The sequence below is a fragment of the Neltuma alba genome, unplaced genomic scaffold, assembly GCF_004799145.2.
Source record: "Neltuma alba isolate B1F8T4 unplaced genomic scaffold, ASM479914v2 tig00011007_pilon, whole genome shotgun sequence".
NCBI classification, from domain to species: Eukaryota; Viridiplantae; Streptophyta; class Magnoliopsida; order Fabales; family Fabaceae; genus Neltuma; species Neltuma alba.
Genome location: NW_021635760.1, coordinates 19,365 through 31,080, shown reverse-complemented (window position 1 = coordinate 31,080; position 11,716 = coordinate 19,365). Strand labels below are relative to the sequence as shown.

Genomic DNA, 11,716 nt, shown 5'->3' with positions numbered 1-11,716 from the left:
GGACCCATATTTTAGTCTGTTACTCAAATTTTTTACATTTATTGACCTTCCAAGTTTTAGGAGCTGAGCCTTTCATTTTGATTTGTCCCAACTATTTTTTTATAAGTGGAATCCTTTATATTGATAAGTTTCACTGATTATGTGTTATTATAGCTAGTAATCAACATAAGTTATAAGACATGCTCTGTAAGTTAAATTTTCAACTTAGAAACTGCACTGAAACATAGGAGAGGCAAAAAGGAGAAAGGTTTGGAGTCAGACCTAAGAACACATTGAAATCAGCTAAGAGCTTCGTAATCTGATATTTTATACTGCGTAGAAGCAAGACCAATTTCTGGGACTCATGATTTATCAAGCAAACAGTTGCCCTCAAAATAATGTTATTCTTGATAAATGATAACTATGATAAATGACTCAAGGAATTAGCCGGCCAATCTCATAAATCAAGGAGGAAAACAGGGAATAAAGTATCATAAAGAGGAAATAAAGTATCACAGAGATAGCATGATTATTGGAAAGTTTACTTTTTTGGCTTGTACACCCAAGGAAGCTGTTGATCCAATGTAGGAGGAAAAACAGAAAAAAATGAGAGTAGAAACCTAATCTTAATGAGATAGTTAAGTTTATTTCCTAATTTTATTTAAATTTCTAATGACATGAATAATAGTGTAACAATTTTCTATTCAGAAATTTGTTTTTGTAAAATGGCAATGCAAGTTATTTAGAATGTAGGGCAATGCTCATCCTATTTTTCTGAGGAAGGAGTGCGCTAAAGTGGGATTTGAATATGAACATTTGTGCATGCTCGCTCATGGACATTAGTGTGAATATATGTATATGTTGTGTACTCTTGTTGTATGATTTTAAAGATGGAAATGTCTATGTCAGTGTCAGTGTTTTGCTTTGTCGGAGTTTCAGATCCTAACAACAAACGTTAAAGTTGAATTTCACTTTCTGTTATTCATGTATTTGTTACATTTCATGTTGGTCACAAAGTTCCTGATAAGGCTAGCTAAAAGGAAGTTTAGCGTTAGATATGCAAAATGTTGTATGCATGCTAATTCTCCTATGGCCAGAGATTTTGAAAGATGAACGCTTATGTATTAATTATTTACCCAGTTTAGTTTTTTAGTTGAACGGGAAGCTATACTATGGAGCATTTATGTCCTTTTCTGCTGGTCCTTTCTCATTAGGGAAAATTGTCTTTACTGCTCCTTCTCGGCCACTTGTCATGCAACAGATAGAAGCATGCCATAACATTGTCGGAATACCTCAAGTAAGTACTGTTTCTGGTTGTCCTTGGAATTTGCTGAATTGTCCGTCTTTGTTTGGGCAATTTTATATTTCAATTGTTTTTAATATAATTTAAAATTAAAATGTAGCTGGTTGAAAATAATTGCAGGAATGGACAATTGATATGACGGGTCAACTAAGTCCTGCTAAAAGAGCATGCTTTTGGAAAACCAAACGAGTTTTCTTTGTCACTCCACAAGTGTTGGAAAAAGATATTCATTCCGGTGAATATTTAAATCAATTCCTTATTTTTTCTGGATACTTTTATAATTTTATTGTTTAGTATATCTTGACCAGCTGTTGGCCTGTGCTTTATAATGAAAACTAATCAAGAACTACTACAAGATTTGTAAAAAGCCAACTCTATTAGATAAGACCAAAGTGGCGGATAAGCAATGTGACTAACGTCAACTTCCCCTGCAAAAGCAAGATGCATGGTTATTGGACTGTTTGATATTATTTCTTTCCTGTTCCCTTGAGTTGGCTTACGAGAGATTGTATACTGCAATTAAGTCCCGTTAACTTGTGGAATACTTCGTTACAACTTCGAAGTTAATGAACAAAACTTGCAATTATCCTTTACGTAGCTCCGAGAAGGTTAATGTATTTTCCCCCTTAAAGATATTTGTCAAAGCTTTTTCATCTACAGACCGGAGTCACAAAATATTTAGAAATAGGGAGAAAAGAGACTACAGTATATCAGTGAAAGAATCCATGGTTTTGGGAAGGGGGGGTGTTTGAGAAAGATTCGTAAGCCCTTTGGCCTTTACACTGGGTGCATCAAGAGCAACTCTTTTCTTAGGATGCAAGATTTTCCTAAATCCTTAATACTTCTTAATGGAGCAAAAGCAATCTTGTTCTTAAACTTCAGGGCATTTCTGTTTACTTCGCAAACTAACAATTTCCAAATATATGTGCAGCAATTTATATTAGCTCAACGTTTTAACTAAAATGCATAAATATCATGGATTCTTGATAGTGCCACCAAGGCGAAGCGACTTTTCAAAAGATCGCAGCGGAATGAAGATATATTGATTTATACATAAGAAAAATAAACTAATAACAACGGGAGTTTTGTCTGTCTGTTTTGTTATTGAGTTTCCATGTTGTTTAGGTCATGGGGTTAGATACTAAAACACATGCTGACTGACAAACTCTGTCATTGTCCAATCTGCATTATTTTGTTGTCAACTCTGGACCCTACGGACTATCGGCTCTGGCTTTTATAATTTGGCGCTGAATTCATATAAGGGCCGTCTAGTTGTAAGATCAGATGGATTACCCCGTTGATGTTTAGCACTGTCTAGTTTTCTAGTGAGTTTTGTGTTATTTGTATCATGCTTCAAATTTCATACCATTTCTAATTTGTTCATGACATGATTCGTTTTAGGTAAATGTTTGGTGAAATACTTGGTATGTTTGGTAATTGATGAAGCCCACAGAGCAATGGGAAATTACTCTTATTGTGAAGTAGTTCGTGAGGTGAATTACTTCTCAACTTTTTGACTAGTATATGTTCATTCCTTTTTATACGTTACCAGAGACTGACTGGCTATGGTGATTTTGTCATTGTTAGTTAATGGCTGTGCCAGTGCAGCTGCGAATATTGGCTTTAACTGCAACACCGGGAGGCATGTGATTAATAACGGTATTTTTTAGTTAGTCATTTATGATACATGTTCTAATTCTAGATGCTAAAAATTCAGCAAAGCGGCAAACGGTCCAGCAAGTCATTGATAATCTGCATATCTCCAATCTTGAATATCGCAATGAAAATGATCCCGATGTTATCTCCTATGTTCACAAAAGGAAGATAGAGTTGATTCAGGTAGCTAATGCTTTGTTTAGCTGAATTTTAAAATCACAAGCTGATGCTTACTTGATGTCCTGCTTGCAAATGTAAATGTTACCAGGTTGCAATGGGTCAAGATGCGGTAGAAATAAACCAGCAGCTTTTGGAAGTAATACGCCCAATTGTAGGTCGCCTCTCGACAATTGGAGTCCTCAAAAATAGAGATTACCGCACCGTATGTTTTTCTTTTTTTTGGGGAATTATTCTTCCTTGTTTTGAGATAGCTTTGCTCTTGTTTAAGTTCCATAAACTTAAAGATTAGCATTACGGATCTCTACGTTAAAAAAAAAAAAGGGAAAGAAAAATTGCATCCGGAATATGTGAAGGGAGATACACAGAGAAAAGAAATAATGAACAAGCAAGTTAAGGTAGTGTCTGAACACTGAACAGATGTTTGGGTTAAAACTCTCCAATGTTACTCAGAACAAGAAGGGGAAAAAGTTGCGGGTGCTGATTTTTTTTGGGGGTCCCTCTCTACATGCATGTGCACAAGGGGAGACTGTTCTATTTGGATTTTAGCTCTATCGTGCCCCCTGTGTTTTGACTTGTCATTTTGATCACTTTTAAGATAATGATTTGTATATGTTACGTATTAAATGGTGACGAGTTTAGTTAGAACCGAGTCTGCTAGGGGACGTAATATGTTGAGGTACTTAGAGTGACATAGTGGTGGGCTAGTAAGGGGAATAAGCAGTTGAAATGGAAAGAAGAGAGGTTGTGAAGATGGCAAAGGTAACCAGAAGCATTGATCGCTTGTGAGAGTTGTTGCTGGTGTAGACGGTGGTTGTAGAGTTGGCTTGGCTGTTCGTTGCTTATCAACCAGAATTCTTTGGTACATGTGAATGAAACCGTGATGGAAGTCTAGGACGGTATTGGTGCAATTGAAACCACTTTGCATGATCCAGCTTCTTAAGCAGCGAACAAACAGAGCAGTGGGAAGTCAATTAGTAACGGAATCATTACCTTTAGTTGCGACAAATGAAAACAGACTAACGCATGATTTCTCTTTCCTATAATCCAAATGTTGTATTTGGGATCACATCCAGCTTGTGTCCTGCGATTGGGATATGTTACTTTAGAATGGGGTTATGACTCTCCACGTTCATGGCTCGTAAGGTGTTGAAATTAATCATTAGAGGGCAAAGCACTCTGCATCTGATACCTTGTAAAACTCAAAGTTTAATCTTTTCTGTAATTTTAGATCCTAAGCAGTAAGCTTATAAAATATAAAATTACATCTTGTTTCATCATTACTGAACCTGTAGGAATATAAATTTAAAATGAAATACGCTGAAACCAGCTACATAAGAGCAGAATGCAAACAATAAAATATTGCTACCAACCACTCAGTAAGAATGAAAAGCAAACGAAAATAGTAAGTCTATAGACTTCAGAAAGCCAACTGGTGCCCCGAAGACATGATCTTCAACATGTTTAGTTATGTCATGTTGACTAATGAGAAGTCGTAAAAAGTTCTTTTATATTGAAATGAGGCAAATATTGATGTAAGGGAGGCTGTTCAAGGAAGCAAAATTATAACTGAGGCCTGAGGGCATGCGAGACTGATGAAATGGTTTTTATACATAGGTTCATTGATAATTACTCTAAATTCAGACATCTGATATTTTCCCCTGAAGATGAACTAAATTCTCATGATTCAGGTCTCATAGTATTTAGCTTGTACTTTGTAGTTTATTGCTGACATCTCCTATCTTGGTAGAGCATGATGATGGGGTGGAATCATCAAATTTCCTCTCTTTTTAAATGCCTTACAGTTGAGCCCTTGTGAATTACTTGAAATACGGGAAAAGTATCGTCAAGCACCTCCACAAGATCTTTCCAGTGTCAACAATGGAGATGTTGAGGGCTATTTTGGAGTTCTTATTAGTCTTTACTACATCCATAAGCTACTTTCAAGTCATGGAATCAGGCCAGCGCACGAGATGCTTGAAAGAAAATTGAAGCAAGGGTAGGTCTTTCCACCACTTTCATGACCACAACTTTATATTATCTGTGACTGATGTCTGGAAAAAAATTAAGAGACATATTTTTGCTTATTATATGTTATTTTATGTGCTTCAACTACAATGGTTCTGAACGTGCATGTCTTGTTCCAGATTTTTTGCAAAATATGTGAGTAAAAACGAAGTTCTTTTGAAAGCAAGGATGTCAATGCAGCAAAACTTATCTCATGGAGCACCAAGTCCCAAGTTATCCAAAATGCTTGAAATACTGCGGGAACATTTCAGTATGAAGAGCTTTTGTTCTCAAGTGTCAAAATTCTATATACAATATGTTTACTTGTCATGGTTTTCGAATTTCCGCTGTGCTATTTGTTTTGAGAGGGAAAAAATCAATGGTTTTGCATTACTAGTTGGAAAGTAAATAGGCTTGTTCTTAGCAAGCGCACTGCTAATCTTTGTAACCAAAATGGTAAGTTTAAACTTTAGGAGAATAAATTGAGAAAGTGTTTATCTTCACAGGGTCAAAATGTTAAAGGAACCTTTCCACCTGAAAAAAAGGTTAAAGGAACCGGCACTCTTAGGAAATTAATTTTAGTTGCAGTGAGAAGTGATTCTATAGCTTTCTTTGAGGATAAGTTAGTTGTTAGAATTTGTTGTTGTTGTTTAGATCGTTATTTATTTAATGATTATCTGATTAGTTAATTAATTATTAATCCATTGGTTAATAGTTACAATATTTATTAATGTATGACTTATTGGATGTGTTTGCAGAAGCCAATGATCCTCAGAGCTCTAGGGTTATTATTTTCTCGAATTATAGGGAAAGTGTGAGGTAAAATAAACTTCGTTTCATTATCTTATGCTGCATGATTGGTGAAAGCTGTTTAGTTACTGAAATTTTAAAAGCTACTGGTGGTATAATGATATAATCAGGGATATAATGGATGCACTAGCAAATATTGGGGAACCAATCAGAGCTACTCAGTTTATTGGTCAAAGTTCAGGTATTTATCATGATAGTTCTGTTTATCCATGTAGAGAACTTGATTGGGATATGAAATAAAATGTCCGCTTCAATTATTGCAACTTTGCAATATATCTTCTATTGAGCCCAATATGACTAAAAAGTTGACATTTATTATAGTGGTAAACCTGAAAGAGGGGATAAAAAAGTTGACATGAAGAAGAAAAAGTGGGCGAATAAAACATGAGGGCTGAATTGTATTTTGTCGTACATGAAAGGGCATGAATTTCTTTTTGAAAAGAGCAAAGCTCGATACACTAATTCTGCAGAGCATATCTAAAAGGGAATTCTGGCCTCTGCTAAAAAATACGGTAATAGTAATGGTCAAGAATGCTTGAACTTTCTCTGACATGATAAAATTAATCAATTATTATCGGCTTTCCATTTTTTTCCTTATCTTTATTTTTTGGGGAGATGTCTTTTCGTCCTTCTTACCCATTGTTTCAGTGAAACCGCCTCTTACATATTAAAATTCAATGTAATGAATTCCAGGGAAAACAATGAAAGGTCAGTCCCAGAAAGTTCAACAGGCAGTGCTGCAGGTATGTATTCCTTTTGGTATAATTTTTGCAGTCCTTGCATATACTTACGTCGTTTACCCACAGAAATTCCGTTGTGGAGCCTACAATGTCATTGTTGCTACATCAATTGGTGAAGAAGGTCTTGATATCATGGAAGTTGATCTTGTTGTAGCTTTTGATGCTAATGTATCGCCACTAAGAATGATTCAGCGCATGGGGAGAACTGGAAGAAAGCACGATGGACAAGTTGATATCCTTTGGTTTCCAAAAATGTTTGTTGGCAATTGTTGCTGCTGATGTCCTCTGCTGAATAATTTCTTGAAGATCCTGATAGCATTTATTCTTTAAAGTGCTCTTAAATGCTTGTTCAAGTGATTCCTTCACGGCCATTACTAGTTTTAGCTTGTGAAGGGACTGAACTGAAGGGATACTTGCGGAAACAAGCCAAGAGCAAGGCTATTAGTAAACACATGCGGAATGGGGGCATAAATAGCTTCACTTTTCATCCTAGTCCCAGGATGGTGGGGACTCCCTTTTATGGCTCTTACTCTTTTACATGTTCTGTTGTTTTCTCTTGATGGAAATTTCAGTTTCTGACCCATAAACCTCAAATCCTGCTTACTATTTGCGTAGATTCCCCACGTCTTTAAACCAGAGGTTCAGTTTGTTGAGCTGTCAATTGAGAAATTTGTTTCCCGTGAGAAGAAAGTAAGAGGTGACTCCATTCAGATACATGCATCTATTGGCAAACTCACAGCAGCAGAGAATAATATACTTGCGAAGTATTTTCCAACCACTGGTGAAAATACGTGGAAGCCATCTCTTGTTGCCTTTCCTTACTTCCAGACATATCCTTCTAGAACACATAAAGTGAATCATTCCTGTAGAGCAATAATGCTCATTGATTTGATGCAACGTCTGCAAGGACAAACGTCATTCTTAGGAAACAGTAAAACTTCCATCCCTCAGGTTTTCTCCTTGTCTAGGCTTGTCATTTATTTGTTGAATTCAATATAGCTATCATGTGATTGCTTTTCTATTTTATTCAGGATGGCCCGTGTATAGAAGCTAGCAATGCATCCGACCTAAACAAGATTCGCGAAGTTAGATCAGGTAATATCAGTTTCAGTTTCTCAAGAATTTTCACTATGGATTTGTAAAGATGGTTGGAGCTCATCCGTACTTGTTTTATTTTCAGACCAGAGACAATGTTATTATAGGAACAGTCACACAAAAAAAAAAGAATAATTATCTTAGTTATTGTTTCAAATATATTTTGTAATGAGAATTGCGATTATCCTCTTTAGTTTTTTTTCCCCCTTAAAGACTTTTTAATCTTGCAAGTTGCTTAACATTTTGGGGGGGGGTGAAAAGAGATATTAAGCATATTGTATTGCAACGAAGTGATTCAAACATAATGCAATTTCATTTTCTTTTGGGGGTGGGGGATTGATGTTTGGAGAAGTGGTGACCTTCTCATATACATGCATATAAAACCTCAAAATATGAAAACCTGTGAACACATCTGCTAGTTTGATGCCTTTCCTTTATTTATTTATTGTCCTTTTCAGACAACAAATCACACTCTAGGCATACCGTTGGAAGCAATGCAGTCTCTGTAAGTTGCCTGAAGCTGGATCCCTCTCGTTTAGGGATTCAGACTGAAGACTTTGTTGATCTAACTGCACCAGATAATATTGTGGGAGAACAGAGATCGCCTAATACAAGTTGCATAAAGAAGGATGATCTACCGTCATCTAGTTTTATTGACTTAGATGAAAATAAAGAGAAAACATGTGAGTTTGAAGAGACAGTTCCTGACACTCCAATTGCTAACACAGTTATGTCAGATGAAGGGCATAGCAATAGTGGAACGCCTGATCATTCTCAGTTCAAGACATCTTTGTTGCTAGACGACGTATTCAATAACGACATCAATGAGTCCCAGTGTAGTCCCCGTTTGACCAGTTTAATTAAAAGTGGTGTTGTTCCAGAGTCTCCCATTGATGAGAGGACTGATTTTCTTCCAGGTCATGATGGTTTTTTCAATAATGTTGCAAAATAAGATCTCTGTTAATTATGTCATTGAATAATCTGTCCTGAGATAAATAAAATTTGCAGGGTTATCAAGAAGCCAGCTTATCATTCGGCACTGTAAACCACTTGTTCATCACCAGACGGAACAACAAATTACCTCAAGTTTAGGGACAAATGAAGAGGTCGTTATTGATAATGCCGCAGATGTAAATAACGTACCTATTGATCCTTCTAATAATGAAACTCAAACTCTTTTATTCGAACGGAAGAGTCGTGCAATTAGAAGAGTTCATGTCTTTAGTTCTCCTGTGGTGGAGGAAGCCCAAAATCTTTTAGCGGATATTACCAACCGGAGCTTTAGTGAAGATTCACCTTTATGTGGTGGAAATGTTGCTGATAGTGTCAAGCCAGCACATAGATTTAAAAGGTTGCGTAAAGCTGACGATGGTAGGCGTCATAGGAAAGAGAAAAGCAGAAAAGATCATGGCAAAGGTACCTTTTGCTAATGTTTGTTGCGTCCAACTTTAATCTTTATCAATGTTTCGTTACCCTCAAAACTGAAGGAAATATTTGACTTTAGCTAACTTTTATATCTATGGAAAAAGCTTTACTGGTGGCAACACATTATAATTGAACATTATATATGAAGTATTGCGGTGAACTTAATCTGTTTCTATTTGTTCTCTGCATTTTAGGTAGAAGGAAATCAATGCACAATGTCAGAGTCTTCATTGACGACGAGGCTGAGTAAGCTCATGCTTAGACTTATTAAATGTTGCATTCTCATGTTATCCTTCTCTTATCATTTTTGGTAAACGTATTCAGCCTATCTTTCATGGTTTTGTGGAAACAATACATGAGCTACTCAATTTCCTTAGGGTTTCTTCAGAAGCTGACGTTTCTAATGATGAGGATGGTGAGGATGACAGTTCATCGGATAGTTTCATAGATGACAGGATGAACCCTACAGCAACAACTCAGTCCAGAGCTAGCGGAATAGACATGATGGCAATATACAGGTTCTTATTCTTCCCTTTTATTTCCCTTCAAATTGTAATCTTCTCAGCTTCCTGGTGAAAAGCTGTCGGTAGACATGCATGAATAGGGGCAATCTTTTATAGATATAATCTGTTAATTTCTTCTTATTGGAAAATATTGTTGCATTAGCTCATTATAATTACAAAATGACAATTTTATGTGCAAGTCATCCTATTCATCATATTTCTGTTCTCTTGAATTTTACATGATATTAGCGCTTGGTTTAAGACAAGAGTAAGATAATCATCCTGAAACAAATGTCATTATAGACTTCACTGCTTGGTTATGGTCGTTCAATTTATGTCCTTTGATGAATTCCATGGAGTCCTTCATTTGGCCATGGCTATAGAACACTTGCCTGCTGTCCTCACTTGGATTTTGGCTTGCTTAAAAAGCCATGAGACAAAACGAGACAAATGGAAGTGCTGTACTTGAAGAGTGAATGGGTCCTAAAGCATGCAAGAATTTGAAATTACCAATAAGTTCTCCAAAGCAATTCATCTATTGGTTTTTTCATGCATTCATCTCATATCTTACATTATTGGGTCAGATTTGAGCATTGTCAAGCTCAGTTGAAGGTAGTTCTCCTAATTTTGAATTTTTTTTCATCCATGGGATTCTAACCCTTGACTTTACTTAAAGGAATCAAGTTCTTTTCACCCAACCAACTATCGTTGGTTTCTTTTAAACCTCTTCGTTGCTTGGTGAAGAATTCCTTAAAACAAGGATTTCTTCACCGTCCTAACTCTTTCGCTATTGTTCCAAAATTGGATTTCAAAACTAACACATCTGCATTAGCTTTTGTAGCCTAGTTAGAATTGAAGCATGTACAAAATACGTTTTCCATTAGCGGGAGAGGGAAAGAAAAGATTGCTTTCTTGTATTCTATGTTTTGGTTTCCTATTTCTGCATTTGATCAGAACCCTTATCCCTTTAAAATTTCCTGATTAACTTTCGGTGTTGTAAATGATGCATAACCGAAACTATGTTGCAGGCGTTCTTTGCTCAGTCAAATACCAGTTGAAGGAGGGACCAACGTTTCTGCAACATTTAGTCCTGACTACGTGTCGTCTATGACTATAATTAGTGAAAATGGGGACTCTTCTGGCAGCATACCAAGACATATTCAGACTCGTCAAATTGAGCAAACAAATCAGTCAGCTTCCAAGAGTTTGCAGTCCGTTGAAGGCAACCAAATCACCTCAGAAGCTACACCTTCGAGTAGTTTTCCTGCTGAAAACACGACACAGATGAGAAGTCGAAAAAGAAAATTGTCATTTCATCGTTTTGGATTTCCAAGTGCAAATCTTGAGCAGCAATTTGCACTTCAATCAAACGAAGAACCTATGGATGCTTGTGCAGCTAAGGATATTCTCTGTGATGATCACATTTTTGATAATATTGACCTTGATGAGTTGGAGGCTCAAGCAGCTTCTCTTCTTAAACAAAACTCAGATTTTTCAGCTCAGAAGCAAGGTGCGCATACAATACCTCAATCTCACTTGCAAAATCCTCACCTTTCCAACCCATCATTCGACCTTGGGATATGAAAACTCATGGGAATGCACGTAATAACCATTGTTGCTGCTGGCCCTGGCACTTCCATTGTGGACTTGCCTTGGTGCAATTTCAGATAATTGAAAATTCAGCAGGATTTTGTACAGGTTAATATTTCAGTTATCAATAGCTGTATAGTTTATTCATGCATATAAGGGAGCAAGAAAATAATGTACTTACATCCTTTAATATTTAATTATGCAGTTGGAACTCGCAGGATCATATTTGAGATATTTCTTCATTGTTATAATCAAAATGTATATAAAAGTTTGTACAACAACTTGCTCCTGGCAAAAAATAATGTTATGGGATTTCTTACAAACGAAGTGTTTTAGTTGTCATTAATTGAGCTAATACTACTTCTAGCCCTAAAATAAGAGTTAGCTGAAGATTCAATTTGATTGTAAATATAATATTCTATAATTTTGTT

General features: G+C 36.2%; 1 protein-coding gene across 1 annotated transcript; it reads left to right on the top strand.

Annotated features, from left to right (window-relative positions):
• The first annotated feature begins 1,162 nt into the window (after positions 1-1,162).
• On the top strand, positions 1,163-11,536 carry LOC114760633 (DEAD-box ATP-dependent RNA helicase FANCM-like). The gene is made up of 20 exons (XM_028949911.1): positions 1,163-1,276; positions 1,403-1,517; positions 2,684-2,775; positions 2,870-2,924; positions 3,000-3,121; positions 3,207-3,320; positions 4,921-5,114; positions 5,263-5,393; positions 5,881-5,941; positions 6,043-6,113; positions 6,626-6,675; positions 6,739-6,904; positions 7,048-7,175; positions 7,288-7,623; positions 7,704-7,767; positions 8,226-8,693; positions 8,776-9,183; positions 9,387-9,438; positions 9,570-9,710; positions 10,724-11,536. The coding sequence occupies exons 1-20, from the start codon at positions 1,163-1,165 to the stop codon at positions 11,277-11,279; spliced, it is 3,438 nt and encodes a 1,145-aa protein (XP_028805744.1). The 3' UTR covers positions 11,280-11,536.
• Positions 11,537-11,716: the final 180 nt, after the last annotated feature.

Bases quoted from the DNA above. Each gene is read 5' to 3' on its own strand.
- LOC114760633 (XM_028949911.1), top strand. From the start codon at position 1,163: ATGTCCTTTTCTGCTGGTCCTTTCTCATTAGGGAAAATTGTCTTTACT. The intron at 1,518-2,683 runs GTGAATATTTAA...GATTCGTTTTAG, and splicing joins GGAAAAAGATATTCATTCCG to GTAAATGTTTGGTGAAATAC. The intron at 2,925-2,999 runs GCATGTGATTAA...CTAAAAATTCAG, and splicing joins TTTAACTGCAACACCGGGAG to CAAAGCGGCAAACGGTCCAG.